This window comes from Schistocerca americana, chromosome 3, assembly GCF_021461395.2.
Source record: "Schistocerca americana isolate TAMUIC-IGC-003095 chromosome 3, iqSchAmer2.1, whole genome shotgun sequence".
NCBI lineage: Eukaryota > Metazoa > Arthropoda > Insecta > Orthoptera > Acrididae > Schistocerca > Schistocerca americana.
The window spans coordinates 863,328,119-863,349,987 of NC_060121.1; the positions used below are offsets into that span (position 1 = coordinate 863,328,119).

The window sequence follows — 21,869 nt, forward strand, 5'->3', positions numbered from 1 at the left end:
ATCATTTAGGGTTCAACTCCCTGTGTTTATCTTGCTGGACAATTTTGCATAGTTCCTTAGTTGCTTAGTTGTCTATATTTGTGCTAGTGTTCATGTTGCACATTTAATTCCTCTTGCAGATATGTAAGTACTTCATAGATGCCCTGGAGAAGAGCAAATACGGATGGTTTTGGCAGTGTCCAAATGGCACAGGCTGCATTTATAGGCATGCACTGCCACCAGGTTTCGTATTGAAGAAAGATAAAAAGAAAGAAGACAAAAAAGATGAGATTTCATTAGAAGATCTGATAGAGCGAGAGAGAGCAGCGCTTGGTGCACCTTTAACGAAAATAACTTTACAAACTTTTACCACTTGGAAGAAACGTAAACTGAAGGAAAAGAAGGAAGCTGCATTGAAAGAGGAAGAGAAGAAAAGAATAGACTTCAAAGCTGGACGCCAGATTGGTGTAAGTTGTTATTTCAATCTTTCGTTACTGTACTTCAGTTATCAAAGCATTAGCATTTTGCTCCATTTTAAATTCAAAATGAAAATTTCCTGTGACAGCAGTAGGATTGTATTGTAGTTCATACCTATAGAATTTGTTTTCATACGTTCTTTGGATCATTTTACATGGTTGATAACACTGCTGCTTATCTAGATTTGCACACATAATTTGACAGTGTGACAAGCTCTTTGGTATTTGTCAATACGAAAAATTATATTAAAATATAGTCAGTAATAGGTTGTCCTAAAACAGAATTACAGGGCATTTTTAAAATGACTTTACCCAACATTCAACTATAGTCTTCAAACAAGTTTTGTAGGAAAGTAGGTAAAGTTGTGATGGACACTGTACACTAGTACGAATCGCATTGTTACAAATGCTAGTGATGATTGTAGCAAAAATGGCTGCCTTCACTGATCAGATTGTGCTTGCTACATGCTTTGGTTTGAGAAATCGAAGGCTATGACAACTATGCAATATAGTTTTTGCGCCCAGTACACTAAAGATCATCCCAATAGGACTACCATTAAGGTAGTGTTTTATTGAAACTGATTGATTGCTCGATAAGCCATAAAAAAAAAAGAAGTCCTGAGTATGGCCACGTAATTGTAGAGCAAGTGAGTTAGAACGTTGTTAACCAACTTACGAAATCAACTTGCCGCGTTTCTCATACACTGAGTGTCCCACATGTGGCTGCTGTGTGTTAAAAAGACATTTGCGTCTCAAACTGTACAAATTAACAGTGCTGCAAGAGCTGAAAGACACTGATAGGATTGCATGGAAAGGCTTTTGTGGGGAATGTTACATTGGATGATCGGATGAAGATAAAGGTTTCATTGGAAACATCTTTAGTGATGAGCCAACTTTTCACTTAAGTGCTAAAGTTAATGACACATATGTAGGATTTGGGGCAATGAAAATGCACAACAAACCTGGGAACATCTTCATGATAGTCCAAAAGTTACCACCTTTTGCGCATTGAGCAAGAACAAAATTTACAGCACTTTCTTTTCCCAGGGGAATGCAATCAACAGAGTAGTGACTTAACAAGGTAGGAAAATGTTTTTTGTTCCAGTCTTTGATCACAATATCAATTCTTTTGATGATGACCAGTTTCAGTCCGTAATGACCATCCTCAGATCAACAATATACAAATATATGCACTAGTGAGCAGTGTGTCTTTCAATACAATACAGCAATACGTATCACAGTATACTATCATACAACCAGGGAAATGTACAGATAAAATACGGTAAAACGTACCTTTTCTAACCATGTCCTAAAGTGATAAGGCCATAATGGCATCGTCAAAACATATAAATATAGTCAGCACAGTATTGTCACATAGTTCTAAAATAAGTTGTAGAATAGGCCACATTATCCAGAGTCATTATTGCTACTTGCTACTGAAGTACAGTAGCTACCAGAAATCTGTTTGCCTACATCCTACCTAGGTGTTGCTACTGTGAGCTTGGATGTAATCATCATTTATGCAAAAAACGTAATCTGATAAAAACACATTAGGTAAAATACATGTAGCGGACTTTTAAATATTGATAACTATCATAGAAACAAAGTGTGATGCAGCAAAAGACGAATACAATTACCCATATAAAATTATTAAACATAAATATATGAAGATAATAGGTCCAACCCTTTTAAGGTGAATTTATGGTCAAAAATTGATGTACGTAATGCATTGCGTGTAGCAATCTATAAATTACCTATAAAGATAAATGTCTATATGACAGCTGAAAAACGACTGATCAATGATCAGCGCCCTCTGTTGGGTCGGCCACCAGGATGTTATGTTGGCTTGCACCGATCATAAGGACTTACACTAGAGGGCTTTACATACATTGTGATATGTCTCCCACAGAAAAGTTTAAACAATGTATTACCAGTCAATAAATAAAATTATATGATCTGGCCATACATTCCATGAATAGGTAGGACATAGTCAGTTACAGGATTGATTGATGAGGCTAACCAAGAATACAGCATCCATTTGCTCCAGTTTGGTAACCCCACTGCACTGTCTCACCAACATCTGAGATTTCCTCAATGACCCCTTTCCAGATAAATTTATTGGTCTAGATGAACCAATTGAATGGCCTCAACATTCATCGGACCTGATGTTAAACAGGGTACAGTTTAGGAGACTGAAGTCAAACAACGAATTGAATGCATGTATTAAGTTCCTTAAAATTCACAAATTTTGTTCATAACTAAATACAGTTCACTGGTGCTATCTTCCAAACAGTTTGGTGCCATTTTAATTATTGCTCGAGCCCGCAGTAGCGATACGAAACACGCAATAAATTTTATTAAAAGTTGTTGAAGGCTGAAGGACATCGATTGATACTCAGCAAATCGATCAGAAACTAAGTCCCATTGGCGTCCCAAAACACAGTTTGGAATGATCAGAAATAAACAGGCCAACAGTAGCATTTCAGCTGCTTAGTGTGGGGGCATCCAAATGGAAACAATCCCACAGCTATGATTTTTGCAGCAAACTCCCATTTGCTTCCAAAAACAGTCACCAAAAGACACAACACATGAAAAAACACAAGTTCCTACTGTGTTCCACACCGAAAATATCCTAAATCCGTATTCTTCATGAAAAAGTTTATCTTCCACTTGCGCACACACGCGGAATTCAGTGAAGTAAAACACTTCTGGAGCCACAAAATTATCACCAAAGTGTCACATTGATAACACAAGTCCAGCGTCAGCAAAGGTGCACAGAACTCTTTTGGAGCTCTGTGTCAGCTATGCTTAAATACTCTCAATCTGAAATTCCATTTACCACTTCATTGCACAACTTTTACATAGAAGAGCAGTCTTAATTCTGTTTGCACCATTATATGCGCACTCAGATTCTCATCAAAAAACATACATTACACAAATTTGTAGGTGCAATAGTTCACCCAGAATTAATGTTTTAATGTTTTGCAATTATCTTTGCAGAGTGCGCAAATAGCTTTTGTCCACTTGTGCCGCAAAGTAATATCACAGTTCTTTTTAAGGCACAGTTTCCATACAGATTTGAAGCACTCTTTTTGATACACTGATCAGAATTTACATATATACGAAGATTAAACAAATACGGGCAAAACTATGAAAAAAATTATTAATAAACAAAGACAACATATCATAATAATTACAAGTATTGAAAACTAATCATGGTGAAATGTGTATAATGACACCCACTATCATACACTGCCTTGCTGTTTTAATTCGTTATTAGCAACCAGTTAATGAAACTGGTGTTTTACCAGTGAAATATTAATGCTGCAAATTATACAAGTATGTCAGTCATTGCATTTCGATGAGACCTTTAAAATAAGCACTCGCACTGCTCTGTATCTGCATTGGTTCAAAAGTTATAAATTATTCAGTAAATTGCACATGTTGCAGATTTGTTCGTTTAATATCTTTTGATGTAAAATTCATATAAATCATGTCAAAATCTTGACTAATCAAACTCCTCTTTCATTTGGTGCATCATACTTTGTTGTACTAATCTGTGCTTGCATGTAATCAATGCAAACTTGGATAAAGCATTGTCTTAAAGCTGTGTGCTGGAACTGGATAAACCCTTGTGGCGTCTCGTAACTGCCAGCCGCTTGAAACTGATAGGTCCACATAGAGTGATCTGCCGCTGACCACTCACTCCCTGCCGTTTTGCCTCACCGGCCTCCATGCCCACACCCTCTAAGTGCGACCCATAATCAAACTTCTCTCTCCAAATGACAACAAATCACACAGAACCATGTTTGCACCATGCTTACCAGCTACTCTATTAGAGTATAAAGCAATAATCTACAGTGCTATTGAACAAGTTACACTTCAAATGCAGCAGTGAGTGTAATAAGAAAGTGTAGTACATTAATTAAGAAACACAAAATTCAGGAACCTGAGGTCTTCAGTAGCATCTAATGTTTTGTAGCTCAGAAAAAGTACCATTGTGTATATTATGTCCGAATTATATCAGTTATGCCACTACTCTGGCCAGGCTATTGAGTGCTGTGTCCCTCCATTCCCTCACTGCACCTGGCTGTAAAAGCAGCATCCCCCTCTGTCGTCCACTGATGACAGGGCTCCCTCTAGCTAGAAATCTACAGACCACAGACCCAACACCCGCCAGTGGCTGGAGGAACCGAACACCACCCAATAGCTGGAGGAACCTCAAACTGCAAGTCCCAGGGCTACTCGCTCGCCTTCTGTTCCACAATCTAAGTTGCTGTCCAAGAAATCAGTTTCATTGGTCACCATTCTCCAAAACTTAGTTTACCGTGCCCAGGCACAGCACAATTTAATGATGTTGAAGAGTAGACTGAAGTTTAAGAGAATTGCCCTGGAGAATCTTTGTGGAAAGAAGAGGAATACTGAAGCACTGATCAATAATGAGATTAATTTGAAATTCTCTTAGGGTGTAAATACTGCAGTACTGAATACCGCAGTGGACAGTTTAGTTGAAGAGGAACGGATATCTTTCGAAAGGGAAATCACAAAGGTGAAACAAACATAGGTACTGCTTTGCCTGCACCTTGTGGGGTGGTGATCACAACACTCCAATATTTACCGGGCCTTTGTATGATCCCACCTGGACTATGTTTGCCAGGTTTACAGCTCAGTGTTCTTTCAGCTTTGAAATTATTGGACCCAGTACATCAGCATGGAGTAAGTGTATGTTTCCAGGTACTTTTCATATTAGTCCCATAGGCAGATCTTATCTCTTCAATTCCAACAGTATCAGCTCTTGCTCACTTACGCATTCACCATATGACAGTTTGCTAATTGTGTGACCTATTTAACTCTTTTTTCATACAGTGGATTTTGACCCTCTGGCGCTTGCCCTAGAACAAATTAGGACCAATCTGTTTCAAACACTTTACATTTCAGTTACCCCCATGGCCTTTTGGCTCTGTTCTTCTCAGTTTTTCAAGAGCATCAGAGTGCTGCTATCATTCAAACTGATGTCCTCAATTCATTGGTAGGGCAGGATATCTCCCAACAGTCTGGAGTAACATTGACTGCTGGGAACATGAAGTATTTTTACAACAAAGTTGATAGGTATTAACAGAGTTCTATGTTCTATTAAGCAGGCTTCCCTCAACCTCATTTTAATTTGCTATAATGCAATGAGCAGTCTTTGAGCTAATATTGTTGTTACTCTTTCCACCCTAATGTATATGATGTTCACGACCTTGTCTCTGACAGTTGTACTGCCTGCTGAGCTCTCTTTCTCTAGGTCTCATGTGGATAACCTGGAGAAGGAACTGGCTAGCCTTTGGCTAAATAGCTGACTAATCACCTAACATATGCTTTGATGATCTTTGCTGTGGTTTCTCTGGTGCAGAGATAGAGAGTCTAGTGAGCTACTGCCTCTGCCCTCTACCACCTATTCTCCTCCCATTCCTCCCAGATTAAATTCGTCGGTACAGACAGTAGCTCAGATCCTAGTGGACTGATCTCCTCCTCTGGCTCCAGAGATAAAAGAATGGCCTCTGAATTGTTTGCCTCTGATGATAAGACACAACATATGGACAATTTAACTCTTTCTTTGCCCCTCAGAAAGTTCTTTCTATTCTCAAATCTAACATTTTTAAACTGTTTTTGGGTTGAGGTTAAACTGGTTGGCAATGGAGTGTCTGCTGTATGTTGGGCCTGGGGTGGGGGGCTGATCAACCCTACCTCCTCCACCAGCCGTCCTGATCACCTCTTTTTGCTCTTTCTTTAATTACTCTTTGATACAGTTAGACATTCTTGTGCTGCACCTTATATTACTGCGTTGGGAGTGCCCTCCGCAGATAAAGGGTGCATACACTCTAGGCCAGTGGATGGCAACCATCCACTTCGTCGGTTGAGATTTGTTCAGTGTGTACAGGCAGCAAATCGGAGCCAACAAAGTGACTGCTGGTCTTGGTTGCAATCCCGATTGCTGGCGGTAACATCAGAGCTTTGGTGGTGGGTTGACTGTGGGACCTCTCTGCTAGTATGGCCACCAGGTTGAATGTTCATTGGTTTGTTAGTGTTTTTTTTTATGTCTGATTGGTGTGTATTAATTGTGTTTAAAAATACTGGAGTACATAGTGGAATATGGACAGCATTAAAGCTGATAGTTTTGACATAAATATGAATGTTTATGGGACCCTAAGATCTGGGATTATAAAAACAAACTGAAAAGGTTAGACTCCTGCTGGGAAATAAGTAAGCTGCTATAAAATAATCTCCACAATGTGAAAAAGATATGTAATTTTTATCGACATTTTTTTTGCCGTGTATGGCAAAGGGAAACAAACAAAAATAAGAGTGCCCATTAATGTTTCTGGTGCAGGTACAGCTCCCCTAAAAGAGGTGTCATCGTAGGAAACTTAAGGTGTACACAATTCAATAACAATTTGCTATCTGTAGCTTTCGTTCAGAAAAAAATATGAAATAGTCCATATTCGAAGTCGGCTTTAAGGTCAGTCAATTTTGTCCCTCCACACTGTTTCTACTCTTTGAGAGAGGTCATGGATCAGCATTGTTTCTTCTTCTTCTTTTCCTAATGACCAGATTGTTGCAGTAAAACAAATGTTGCAAATGTGACAACTGCTAAACCCTCCTCTTCTCTCATAACATCTGCCAGTAAAATTGTAATTAGAATGCTGCTTTAAAATTATAACAAAATGGAAGCACTGTTGACAAGTTATCGGAGCCAACTGTGCTTACACATGGTCAAATTACTTTTTCACAACCCCTTACTCTGGTGAGGATGAGAGGCCAAACATAAATGCAGTGGCAACAAACATTTCCAGATCCAATGGCTTTTGTTTCTTGGTCTAGTGTGTGTGCTGCTTAACACCCCAATGAAGGCAGTACCTTAAAGATTATGTATCCTTTACACTATCTGATTATGAAAGGACAGTTAAATAAGTTTTTAATGCTTCCTCTGAGAGTGGATTCTGTTCCCATCTTGAACCCTTTGACTACACAGGGATGGGTGAGGGAACGTTGTCACAGGGTCACTTCCTGCCACATGCTGAGCTAGGAGGGGCTGGGGGAGGGGGACATCTCTGCTGCCGACTGTGCATAGCCACCTTCCGATGTGATCATTTCTCTCATCTTGTTTTACTGTTGCTTGTCCTACTGCTGTTCATTATGTTTTCAGTCTTTTCCCCTTCACTATTACAGATCTTGTCTCCATCCAGCTAGGAGGATTTTTTTATTCCCTAACTGTCTTATCCCTGTGTTGGCAGAGGGGTCATATGTGGGGGAGTCGCCTCTCACTGTAGTTGAGCCCTCATCTGCTCTGTGCCCTGAAGACCATCCTGGCCTGTATTTTTTTTGTCTCTTATGCAATTATTTCTCATCATTGGTATCAATACTCCTTTCAGGGCCTTGATTTTTACCACTTGTACATACTATCACAGTTTTATCAAATTTCTGGCTTATGACACTAAGGTTGGTATTACACTGTCAGATTTCTTTGGCAAAGAAATTTGATCAAATATTCATCTTATTTCTTTGATGTGGTGCAACAAGGGTTATCACAATGTCATCAAATATTTCATCATAGTTCCTTCAGAATTGCTGGTGTGTAGTAACAGAAGAACTGCATGATATTAACTACGAAGTTGCTATTTTAAATGCTGTTAGTTTCATACTTGCCAGTCACTAAACAGGGCAGTGATTTTCCTTATACAAATATGAATTGCAGTTAAACTAAGATCCCCCCCCTCCTGCTAATGTTTGCCCATAATAATAACTGATTGTGAGTATATCTGCTTGCTTGCTAAGTAATAGTAATTTTTTTAAATTCTGATTGTAGTTTTCTCAAATTTCTTCACAGATTTCAGACTCATTTTAGTAAATTCAAAAATAGGCATGATTTTTTTCATTCTTGGACATGAGCTGCTGGATATTCCTTATAAAAGACCTTAAGGTTTTGTTCTTGCTTATACGCATTGCATGTACCTATCAAGTTTGTCTTTCCCGGCTCCAACATGTAGTCCTATACCATGCCCATCTGTGAAAGTTTCTTCTTTACCTACATTTCTTAACCTACAGCTAGTACTTATCCCATTACAGTTACCAAAAAACTCAATTCCTGTTCACTCTCGGCTACTACTGCTGCATCATCAATGAATTGTGTGCTGCTGATTTTCTGTTCTTGACAAGTAACAGTAATTCTTTGCTTCAATATTATGAAATGAAAGTTACCACTCACCATATAGCAGAGATGCTGAGTCGCAGACAGGCACAACAAAAAGACTGCGTATTTGTGACTCAGTGTCTCCGGTATATGGTGAGTGGCAGTTTCCTTTTCATAATATTGTTACATTCCATCCTGGATTTCCCATTGTTTAATTCTTTGCTTCCCTATTCAATGAAAAATTAACATCAGTGGTGGCAATAGAACTTGCCTACATCTTTTATGGTTTTGACTTCATTTACGAGTTGCCAGTGCGGACTATTTTAATTTGTTTTGGAGAGAGAGAGTGGATTTCCATCTCCCTGCCTAAAAAGAAAAATTATTCCAGATTGTAAAACACCTTTCCATAATCATAGCACCAGTATGAAACAAAATGTGATCACCTTTGCATGTTCACCAGGCTTCTCCACAACACATATGCCACACACAGTCATTTCGCAATATGTTTATACATTCCAGCCACTTGTAGTAAACAGGAGACTTGTCACTTTCTATGATAAAATCTAAGGTAACATACTAGATTTGATCAAATAAATTTTATGAAGGGCAACATTTGACATAATCCTGTTGTAGTGGCAGGCAGTTTAAAAACTGCTTGCGACAAAGTTTCTGAGGATTGTTTTTAACCATGACTTTAAAGTCCACTGTATTTGATACAGTGAGTATATAACAACACAGAATTTATACAAGTAAAAAAAAAAAAAATTAAGCCTCCTGCTCACTGAGCTGTGTTACTGTAGAACATTTACTTCATGTCAGTGACATTTAAGCGCAGCTAATACTGTTGTATTAATCCAGTGGGGAACAAAATGTGATTGTTCTTTCTGTTGCATATCACATAAACTGTTTTTATTTTATAGATGTCGGGAAGAGAGATGTTTTATTTCAACCCTGAGCTCGCAGCGGCTGATCAATGTGAAGAAGGTGATGAAGCATTTGACAGTTATAATTTGCAAGAAGAGGATGAACAGAGAAATATTGAGGTAAGACTAATTAGTTTGTGTAATGTAGCTTAAGTTGTCCCATACTTTTCTCATACTCCTTTCTTTTACCACAGATGCTGTTTGGATTAAGTATGATCCAATAATAATACAAATTGAAAAGAAATTGTACTACTTACACTGTGTGAAGGAAAACGCATATATATACTTGGGGGGGGGGGGGGGGGGGCGGCTATGTTTATCATTTGTGTATTGTGCGTACTTTCTACTTTCAGATTATAGAACAACTTGTGTCTTTTTTAAAACTTAGGCTGTTATTGGGGCTTTAACATGGGACTGTTTGTATGGTTAAAAAGGTTTGAGTGTTTTCAAAATATGGAGAGTTATTCTGTCAGTAACGTGTCTACAATCAGATAGGTCCCTGCAAACCAGCCAGACAGTATCTCGTGACACTCCATCACTGCCTAGTCCCTTTCTTTATTAATTCACATTGTGATCACTGTAGTGTAGAAGTTGGCATCTTGAGCTACTAATGTAAAGTTCTAGAGTTCAGTCCCATTCAGTGTCAAGTTCTTGTATAAGAAAATATTCTGTGAGGTGATGAAAGACTGCTCTAATAAGAATGAATCATCCTCATCCTGCCACTGGCTTTTTCAAGACCGTGACTGCTAAAGAAGGCTCAGTTCACTCTTTTCCTGAAGATGCAAAATGTCTTTTAAATATATGTATCAGGCATTATCAATTTCATTAAAAAGAGAAGTTAATGGAACCAGAGCATTGAAGTCACAATTGTGAAGCAGGACGACATAGTTTTCTGAATTAATCTCACATTAGTCAAGTTGTTCACTTAAAGCAAATGTAGAGAAAAACTTGACCCATTTTTCTGGATCTCAGGATAAAGATTTATCAGGAAGGGCTTCAGTCAATCTAGCTGTTAATTACTAAATTGATGATAGGTGAAGTTCTTGGTAGCGTATCCAACCATTAATTCGTAAGTTTACGTTCCTATATCATAATTCTATATTAGGGAAGTATAAATAATGCCTGAGACAATCAGAGAATAACTGAAAGTGAAGTGAGATGACAAGTTAATAGTGAATGGAATATTATAGTATGGTCAGAAAGGAAGGTAGAATATCTGGTAGCTGTCACATTCAGTGGCTGCTGGTACAGTAACTTACAATGTAGAGGAAGTTGTACAAGCCTTTGAATATTTAACTGTTTGTGTGATTTTGGAGATAAATCAAAACTACAAACTTTATAACTGAAAAGAATATCATTCTGAAAGTAAGGTTGAATCAGGTTATAAAGATTTTAAATATGTAAAGAAAGGAAATGATGCTGTAGGTATTACACCCTGCAACCATTCACCCTGGCACACCATCATTTGCGAGTAACTGATGAAAAATTTTTGGAATTTTATGTGATGCTCTCTGTTTTAAAATAGCAGTGTTTTACAAACTAGTTGTGTAGTCTAATGGTTATAGTATCATCTGCAATAGATTGTGGTTTCAAATATTGTTAGGTGCTTTGAAATCTTTTGGTTTTGAATCTTCATTGAAATGATTTTGACAGTTACTTGTATTCAGTTAATTGGTTTTAATGTAAATTTTTTATTTCTATTCCTTTGTCGTGTCATTTTAATCACTGTATTAACATTTTCAATTGCGCTCATTGTTAATTCCCGTTATTTTACAGTTGGAATCTTTGTGCATGTGAAGTTAATTATTCAAATATTTAAGCATTTGAAAATGACAATCTATTCTTTTAAAAAGCAAAAGATGAAATACAACAATGGAAAACCCAGGATGAAATGTAACAATAGTATGAAAAGGATAGTTCGTACTCACCATATAGTGGAGATGATGAGTCACAGATAGGCACAACAAAAAGAATGTGCGCGCATGTGTGAGTGTGTGTATGACACACACACACACACACACACACACACACACACACACACACACATACACATACACACACAAATTCAGTCTTTATTCCCTCTGATCACTAGGTCGTCTGCAAAGGTCATCACAGTATTATTCACTTGTCCATTTTGTCATTCATGGCAACCACAAAAAGTAAGGGTGACAGTGCCAACCCTTGTTTTAAACCATTCTCTTCTTTATTCAAACTGTTGCATGATCTGCTGTAAATAGGTTTTACTTCCATTTTACATTCCTTTCACATTGTTAGTTGTGCATTACTGTAAACCTGTGTTCTCTTGGGCATCCACACCTTACTGGTTAATACTCTGCGTCACACCGTCTGGTAGGTTATCAGCAAATCTTGCCTGTACTCGTTATGTTCCTCCTGTAGCTCCTTTACCTCAAATAATTGTCTGTTGTTGACCTTCACAGCCTAATTATAAGCTGCTGTTCCTCCTTTTTCTTCTCAGTGCTGTCCCTTATTCTCATTTGTAGAAATCCAATATTTTCACACATAAGCAAATCATACAGGTAATGTTGTTGTTATAAGAGAAAAATTAAACAGTAACAGCCCCTGTGCCACCCATACTGAATATGTACACAGCAACCATACAAGACAGACAAATGATGTACATGCACGACAGACAGATATAGCCCTATTACAGAAAGGCATACTGTGTCCCAGTGTCAAACTGTGTAATGAATGTATTACCCAAATCCACAAAAAATAATAACGGGTAGAAACATTGTCAAGTTAATCGTGTTGATTACTTGCTCAAGCACTGTTTCTTTACTGTAAGGGAGTACCTAGAAAAACAAAACTGTTTTACCAGTTAAGCATATAGAGCAATAAAAATTGTGTAATATCATTGTCCACTAAAATGATATGTAAAAAATTTCGAGAAATGTGTTTAGTAATTAACCTTGTAGCAGGCGTGCTGACTTTCGTAAGATCAGAGAGTGCACAGTACACTCTGCACGCATGTAAACAATAGCTATCTTTATTACCAAGGTAAACTACATGAACAAAATTACAGTTTAACCTTAGGTCAATTAAACAATAATGCTATAAACTAACAGTATATGAGCTAAGTAATTGTTTAACTAAACAATAATAAAATAAACCTTCCTTTCTATCTCTTTGTTGCTACTCGCAAGTGTTACCCCACAGTAATGACTAACTCAAAGCGCTAAACAGTGCAGTTACGTCAGATCCCTGCCAACCGCTCGTGTGGTTACTATTTATCTTGTAAATAACAGCCTCATTGTGGGATTGTGCTATTAGCTTGGAATCTACGTCATTTCCTTGCACCGATTGTAAATTTTTTCTAGCCTGGCTTTCTGTTTATTTTATTACTGCTGCCCACTTGGACGTATGATAACAACTTATTATTGTGTCAGCTGAAGCAATAATGAAGGAATAGGTGTGGGCTTGCAACTGTAAAATAAACAGTACTAAATAATGTTATATGTGATTGGCACACTTTATGTACAGGTGTGCTCGATCAAGGGTTAAGGAATATTCCAATGTCTTTTGTACATTGTACAGTCATAGATTCACAGGCCCAATAAATAAATAAGAAAATTAAATAAATAGAAAAGTTAGCCCTCTGAGTTCTTAATTGCACATTGTTTCCTTTCTTCCAGTCTTTAGTAATTGTCTCCACCCTCCAAACTACCATCATCACATCGTATAGCCACTTCATTTTCTCCTTAACTCAAAAGTTGACTCTAGCCTCTTGATGCTCTTTTATCTTCTGCTAAGTGTGATTTCATGCTTAAACTCATGTCTCAGTTGTCCTCTCTGTCTTCCCTCCACCAATTCCTCGATCACAGCAATAAGCTGGAATGAACAGTGGAATAGGTAGTTAACCATGTTCCTCCTCTTAGCAGTGGTGTTTGGAGTAGGCTTCTTGTCTCCTGCTTCTTGCTCTTTTTAGACACCATCTGTAGATGGTATCTTTAATATCGCATCTCAACTTTCGAGCATGTGAGTTTCTGGCCCACACAAACATAAGCTCCAAATGTAGCTCCGTAAGAATTGTTTCTTAGTATTCACAGAAACACTATTAGACTATAGTAGTTTTCACCTCTTGATAAGTGATTCATTTGCCTGGCTGTTCTGTTTTTAACATTTAGATGTGATCAATATGGTGAAGCATCTTTTAGAGCTCATCTTCATTTCATCCTAATAATACAATGTCATCTGCAAAACAGATCATTCTCAAGCAGTCTTTATTAATTGTTTTCCAATTACTACTGGTTATTGAGAATTCCTTAATTGTGATTTCTCTGTGTTAATCAAATAATAGTGGAGAGAAACCATGCCCTGTCTTACTCATTTTAATATCTTATCGTATGGTCTATTGTCCTACTGCTTCCGTATAGTTCCAGCTGCTCTTAACATTTCTGTTGTCTCTTTATCCATACTTGATGCTTTTCATAGTGCCTAGTGCAGATTCTAATTCTGTCAAAGTCAAATCCTTTTCCTTCTCTTTCCCTAGATTGTTATCCATTTCTTCCTTGGGCATCTCGTAATCAGTGATCCATTCTAGATCTAAAAGGACTTTGGAGCTCTCTTTCTACATTACTTCGCCTTTTCTTATAGTTTACTTTTGTTCCATTTACATCCACAGCATAGTGGAATTTTTACACACCTTTGCTCTTTGCATTCACATTTTCCTCCTCTCCTCTGCTATTATATTCTTGGTTTGCTTCTTGGTAATGTATTCATCCCTTGCATCTTGTGAACTTTGATGAAACCTTACTGTAAATGCTCTGTACTTCTCCTGCCATTCTTCTTTAACTCGATTGTTCACTTAGCTGTTCACATCCATCCTTAATGGTTGCTTGTTCTTCCACAAAAAGATAATATAGCTTCAACAATGGTTGACTTAAACTTCTTCCATTCCTCTTATAATGTTCTGGGTTCATCTACTGTGGCCTCTAACCTGATTCTGTAGGTGCTACCTTCACACCAGTGATGTGCCTCTTCAGTTTCCTGTCAAAGACAGTGCAGTAGTCCACAGCATACGTCCTTTTCCATTTGCAGCTGTACTATGGTTTTGTATGAGCCTATCATTTCTTGTACCAAGAATTGCCAGTAACCAACTCATTTCTCTTACAGGGATTTAATTTTGTCTTCTTGGTTTGTGCTAACCCCTCCTTTTGCCAATATCACATGGTATCCATTTGTTTGTGTGCCAGCTTGGGCATTCAGGTCACCAGTGATGGTTGTTTTCTGGAAATTTATCTGTTTTTGCGTTTCCTCCTCAAAGTTCACTCTCTTCCAGAATTGGGTAACCAACTTGTGAAGTGTATAGCTGCAGTATATCAAAACTCCATCCCTTGACTGGTAATCTTCATTCTGTAATTTATTCCTATAACTTCCTCTTTAAGTCCATTTCTCCAGACTACCCCTGGTTCGTTTCTCTTTTCTTACTCATTTCCACTCCAGTATAGCTGGAACATTTGCTTAGCTCTTTTCCTTCTTTGGTAGAATCGGCAAAACAATAGTCTTGACATTTACCATGGATTTGATGCGGTTGCTTTGAGTGTCTGCCTCAGTCAATCGTGTAATGTGATTTTGTATACGTCTCAATGGCAGTGCCTCAGTGTCATCACAGCTCCACAGACTGTTCATCTACAACTGTCTGTGGTTCAGAGTTGAAAGCTGGCAACAGCACTGCAAACTTCAGGGATCTTTTTTCGCTGACTGTACTATAGTTTCTTTCACCTTGTCTGTATGAATCTTACCATGGTCAAGTTTTCTTTTTTCCAACAAATCTACAGTTTCTTTTGTTTTCCCTGTCAAAAGTCTGTAGGCCTAGTGCTCCTGTTACCAGTCCATTTCCATACCTATGTCTGTTTCCTTTAGATTCAGCCTTTCCAAGATTTGTTTGTGATTTGAAAAAAATACATGATCCAGTACTGGCATGCTGGGTGTAACGTAGTTTCACCAGAGCCATGTCACTGAGTTTCTGCGGAGCCTTCACAACTACTGTAATAGTCAGTAAGAGCATGTCACTCTAACAGGCATTCCGGTACTTCATACTTAAAGGTGGGGTTGGATTTACGAAAGACTAGACTTTAGTACTAATGTATACATAGTGATTTGAAGAGAGTAATACTATCCTTAGCTCTTTGGCAATTTTATTTCCATGCTAATATACCTTATACTGTAATATTTAAGAAATAGATCTACTTTACACAAATTATGCTACAGCTGCAACTTAAAAAATTCCTCACATTTTGCAGTACCGCGAAATACGGCTTGATTTCCTGGGACTGGAAGCACAAGAGGTTGACGGAACTGGAACGCAAGCCAAGGAAGATAGGCTGAAGCAGGCTGCTGCAGAGCACATATCTACAAATGGTTATATAAATGAAGGTATTTATAGATCATTGAGTCCAATTTATACAAAATTTATATCATTTTGGTAGTCAAAAAATTTCAAGCTATAATTCAGTCAAAGTTGACCATTTTCTAAATAGCTAGGAGGATCATTTTCTCCTGTGAAACACCATTATGATTGCATAAACAATATCCAGGATTGGTTTTCAGTATCAACTAAAACACTCTAAATTTTTTTATGTACATGATAAAAGGTGCTGGTTGCTTGTGGTTCAAGGAGAATTAGAATAGGTATACATTCCTAATTGCATGACAGTTACAGAAAACATGAAAGTTTCATTTCTGAGAAATTTTTATTCTTAGAGTACTTGAAGCACAGTGAATCCAGTAGTTTATTCCCACATGCTAGTTAGCCTATGAAATAAGAGATCACAGCTTTTAAAGGATTCATTGAATTCTGCCAAGTGCCTTGTGTTTTAGTTATGTTTTTTCAGTACACCGTCCTCTGCTGTAGGTTACACAACTACCTGGTAAAATATATGTATCACCTCTGATGTGTGAAACTGTGGTAACTAGGTAATTGTATTTCCATTGTAGTCCATGGAAACAAAGGCTGATTTTGCTACTTATCAACAGGGAATTGAAGAGAGTGTGTAAAAGTGGCAGATATGGTAGTAGGAAGGTGTAATTTGGCTAAAGATCTACGTCCGTGCTCCTTAAGCAAACTTAGTGTAGAGTACTTTGAGAACAACTATCATTTCCCTCCTTTTCCGTTCTGCTCGCAAATGAAGTGCCTGAAGAACTACTATCATCAGGCATCCATAGCTGTTCGAATTTCTCTTATTGTACATGAGAAATGTGTAGGAGGAAGTAATACGTTGCTCAAATCATCTTGGATATGTAATTGATAAATTTTAACAGTAAACATCTGAGTGATGCCCAGTACCCCTTTCGCAGCTTCATCCAATAGAATTGGATCTTCATCTCTGTGATCCTCTCCTTTGTATCTTCTGTCTCCTTTATTAATCATACATGGTAAGGGTCCCTGCCTGACTGACAAACCATACTCACCAGTCGGTGAAACCACAGGTTTATAAGCAACCCCTTTCATGGAGTAATAAATTTCCTTGCAAACTATTATAAGGACCTGCCTGGTAATTTTGTGTACCCAGTGAGGGGGCAGGAAAGGCCAGCTGTCCTCTCCGTACAGGAAAAGAAGACTTCACAAACTGAACTCGCATCCTCCCCACCAGAAGACAGGCAGATGTATTACAGTGAAGAAAACTAGAACATCTAATGGGTACTGACTAGTAGCAGGTGTACCCAGACGCATTTTTTTATGACAATCTCAAAACCATTTCGTCATTTCTTGGGGAACTAATAAGCAGGTGGTGCCTCACAGCCTGCAAAACTTTAAAGAACATCATCATCTCAGAAATAAACTACTGATTGAACAAAAAAAAGATTTATTACAAATTACAATTGTCATGTCGTCATAAAATGTCAGTACAGTATACATACTGAATATAGTACTATGCCATCAATAGTAAAATATTAATTTTTGGATTCTGTAATAGTCATAACCGTTGAGGAATATCACATAGCATCACACTTGTGACACTTGTATTGTTTCAGTCTTTCAGATGTGATTCACGCAGACTGACAATACCATATGACTTACATAGTCATGCTGTCTTATGATCTTTCATCACTGGTTATAATAAACCACCACGTAGTATTATCTATGTTAGGTATGTTGGATTGACATTGAATGTTACATGATAATCTGTAGGATCAAAACTGATAGTGAATAAAATGTTTTTGTTCATTCTGCAGCTTGTCTTGGTGAATATGTTGTTCGTTAAATACTGTGATTTCTTTCTCTTCTTGCCTTCCTTTAAATTACCAAGGTGTCTTTTCAGGTATTATAGAGTGGAGCACACTCTTCTGTGAGAAATACTTTATTTATTTATTTACTTACTTATTTTCTCCCATTCAAAAAATCCCCATCCACTCATCCATATTCAGGTTTTTCTATGTATTCCATATTCATTAAAAGTGGATGCTGGGATATTAACATCTAAATACATGCTCTGCAAGCCACCATAGAGTATGTGGTGGAGGGTACCTTGTACCACTACGTGTCACTTCCTTTCATTTTCCACTTGCAAATGGACCAAGGAAAAGAGACTGCCTATATGAATCTGTACAAGCCAGAATTTCTCATATATTCATGATTTCTATGCAAAATATATGTTGGCTGTTGTAGAATCTTTCTGCAATCAGTTGAAATGTCAGTTCGCTAAATATTCTTGATGGTGTTCCTCAAAAAGAATTCCATCTACCATCCATGGAGTTCCATTTGTGTTTCCAAAGCATCTCTATAATACTTGCATGTTGATAAAACCTACTGGTAACAAATCTAGCAGCCCATCTTTGAATTGTTTTGATGTCTTCCTTTATCCAACCTTGTGGGGATTCCAAACACTTGAGCAGTACTCAAGAATGGGTCACTCTAGTGTTCTATATGCAGTCTCCTTTATAAATTACCACTTTCCTAAAATTCTTCCATTAAATGGAAGTCAACCATTCACCTTTCCATTACCATCCTCATGTGCTCACTGCATTTGACATGGCCTGCAACTTTATGCCTAGACATTTAATTGGCATGACTGTGTCAAGTAGCACATTACTAATGCAGTATTTGTATATTGTGGGCTTGTTTTTCCTACTCATCTGCATTTCTTTTAATTTTTCTACCTTTAGAGGTAGTTGTCATACATTGCACAAGCTAGAAATTTTGTCTAACTTTACCAATGACACCTTCCTGTACATCACTGCATCATCAGCGAGTGCCACCCATGGCTGCACACCCTGACCATCAGATCATTTGTGTATATAATGAATAAAAGCAGTCCTATCACTCTTCCCTGGGCATTCCTGATGATTTCCTTATTTCTGATTGAATAAGTCCATGACTAGTTGCTGATATACCCACTTGTAACCCTGGTGCTTGTGTCTAGTTTCTCCTACAGTTGCTTTGTTACTGTGGTGATGTCTGACATGTTATTTAGCAGTGGTCTATACCATTTGCTAAGTTTTGTTTATTTTGCCCCCATTTATATGTTCATAATGAAAATATATTAAACAAACACTGACTTCTTCCACAGGTGACAATGAGGCTTCAGCAGTTCCTATTAATGAAAGTCTTTTCCTTGATGATGATGAAGACCTGGAGGCTCTTGAGGCTGAACTGAATGCATTGGAAATGGAACACTGACCTTGGAATGGTGTCAACTCATTCATTGCCCTGAAATCGTAGCATATGTATATTTGTTTATATACCTTATATTTCTGCTGAGTTGACACTGTAACAGATCACTCCGATTCTACTGCAGCATTAAAGAAATGTTGTGAAAGGTGGCAGTAACAGTTTGTAGTTTTTATTTATCCAATGTTCTTAGATGATTACAAACATGTTCAGACCTGCCATTCATCAGTTTTGTTGTGTTGTGTGATACAGCTATCTAATGCAAACTATGACTGAATGTAAATGTTTGACATCCTCTTGAACACTTTCCGTGCTTAACAAATTGAAATAAATAACGTAGTAGCAATTACATTTTATGTTCACCCTCTAGTTCTGTTCAGTTCTGTGAAAAGAATCTAGTGTCTAAAATTAAGAGATACACTTCTTATTTTGGCTTGTATTTTTTTAATACAGTTTGATTTTAAACAGAAGTAGTAAAATAATTTCAATACAGAAGTTTATTAAATATTTATGTTATTTTTATATCAATGCTGTTTTAGTTTTGTGAGTTAAAAGTGCAGCTTAATTATTCTTGATACTCAAAAGTGTACTAGTACTGGAAACAAATTGTTTGTCAGTTAATTATGTATGAGATGTGATTTTAAAAAATGGGAGTTCTTGTTTTTCTTAAAGAATAGTTATTCTACAACAACTTTATCCCCTTCAAAGTAATTATCCTCAGATATCACACACTTGTGCCAGTGCTGTGTCCAATCTTGGAAGCACTTCTGAAACTCACTTTTCATTATGGTGTTCATCTCATTCAGCAGTTCTGTTTTTATCTCATCATTTGTGGCAAAACATGTCTTTTCATGATTCTCTTCAGACTCTGGAATAAAAAGAAGTCACATGGTACAATATCTGGCAAATATGGTGGTTCAGGAAACATAACAGTTTTGTTTTTTGCCAAAAAAATCATGAACAAGCATTAAGGTGTGACTTGGGAGTTGGAGCATTCTCGCGATACTGTTTCCATGAGTGGTTCCACACATTTCTGGTCGTTTTCTTTGGATTGCTTCACCCAAACAACACTTAATTTCCAGGAAGTATTCCTTATTGACCATATGACCATACAACAACAAATTGTGATGTACTATCCCATTGTAATTGAAGAAAACAGCAAGAACAACCTTCACCTGTGATGGAACTTGCCAATTTTTTTTTCAGTCTTGGCTCATCAGGTAGTTTTCATGGGGACAATTTGGCCTTGGTTTTGACATCGTACCCCTATACCCATGTTTCATCACCTATTGTAACCTTCTTTAGAAGTTCTGGATCATTGTTGACTTCATTCAGCAATTCCTGAGCGATGTCTATGCAATGTCAGTTTTGCTCAAAATTCAACAATTTTGGAACAAACTTTGCTGCTACATGTTTCATTCCCAAGATAACTGAAAAAATTGCTGGTCATGAGCCAAAGGATATTTCGACATAATCATAATCAGTAACCCCTCGGATGATGATTTGGCAGTTTTGCAAATCACTTTCTTTACTTCTTCCACATTGTTGTCCATAAGTGATTTGCTGGGAGGTCGACTGTTATGTTCAACATCTTCTCAACCTCTTTGAAACGTTTATACCTCACATAAACCTTTTCAACTGTCATCAATAAACTAAATGTTCAAAGCAGCTGAAAATGCAAATGGACATCAGGAACATGTGTACCAACAAGATAAAGAGATTTGCAAATCAGGTGTAGAAAGCATGTGAAATTAAAGAATTTCTGTTACTTTTTGATCACATCTCGTTTCTTTACAGTGTTTTCCATTTTGTTCCTTAATCTGTTCTGAACTTATTGTTTTATTTATATTATTAAGGAAATACTGATGGCCATAACCAGCAATTGTAACATTCAGATGTAAAAAAAAAGTAAACCAGTCATCAATCTGAAAATTAGTTGGAGCACAAAAGTGCCGTACTAAGCATATTTTTGTCTGAGTTTACACATTCTTCCCTTCCTTCCAGCTGGTAGTTACCTCAGCCAACCTGTTGCAGATAGACCTGCTCTTTAATGTTTAGTCCAAACTACAGTGTGTATTTGTGTTCACACACACACACACACACACACACACACACACACACACACACCTATTGGCAGCTTTGAAAACTGCAGTTAAAAAGGTGTACAACTAATAAGTTATTGAACCCTATAGTAACGTAGATTACTAGTTTGTGAGTCACTGAAGGTATGACCTGTTAAAAAATGGTGATTGGGTGAGAAGACTGTGAAGCAGTGACAGAGTATTTGGACCCCAGATGGAGAGTGAATGGTAGCTGTGGCAAATTTAAAACTATGTAAATGGTTTCAGTGGAAATAAGCAAAAGTAAATTTGTTTGCTATCCTTTGTGTGGCCTGGTGACTGTTTAATGTGTTGTTGAGTGAGGTTCATTCTGGCATGTGTTTCTGTGTCTGTGCACAGTCTTGTTTCATTACGCTCTTTCCTCACTTTTACAATGAACAGGAATCTGTCTTTTGACTAGGTAATTCTACAGTTTCTCTCCAATGAAAGCTGTTTTAGTTTTTTTTTCTCTCCTAACCCCATTTTTTCCATGGTTTTTATGTGCAAAAAGTGACTGCCTGTACATCTCATTACACACCCTAGTATATTTTCGTGCTCCCTACACATGATATGGCAACGGCCTTGCTG

At 37.5% G+C, this 21,869-nt stretch overlaps 1 protein-coding gene across 1 annotated transcript in view; it reads left to right on the forward strand.

Moving 5' to 3' along the window:
* Positions 1–19,341, forward strand: part of LOC124605371 (zinc finger CCCH domain-containing protein 15 homolog) — a 41,124-nt gene extending 21,783 nt beyond the window's left edge. The window contains exons 4-7 of the mRNA XM_047137003.1: positions 120–446; positions 9,549–9,671; positions 15,815–15,947; positions 19,082–19,341. Coding sequence (XP_046992959.1) covers positions 120–446; positions 9,549–9,671; positions 15,815–15,947; positions 19,082–19,191 — 693 coding nt within the window. The 3' untranslated portion in view covers positions 19,192–19,341. The remainder of the gene's footprint in view (positions 1–119; positions 447–9,548; positions 9,672–15,814; positions 15,948–19,081) is intronic.
* The last annotated feature ends 2,528 nt before the right edge of the window (positions 19,342–21,869 follow it).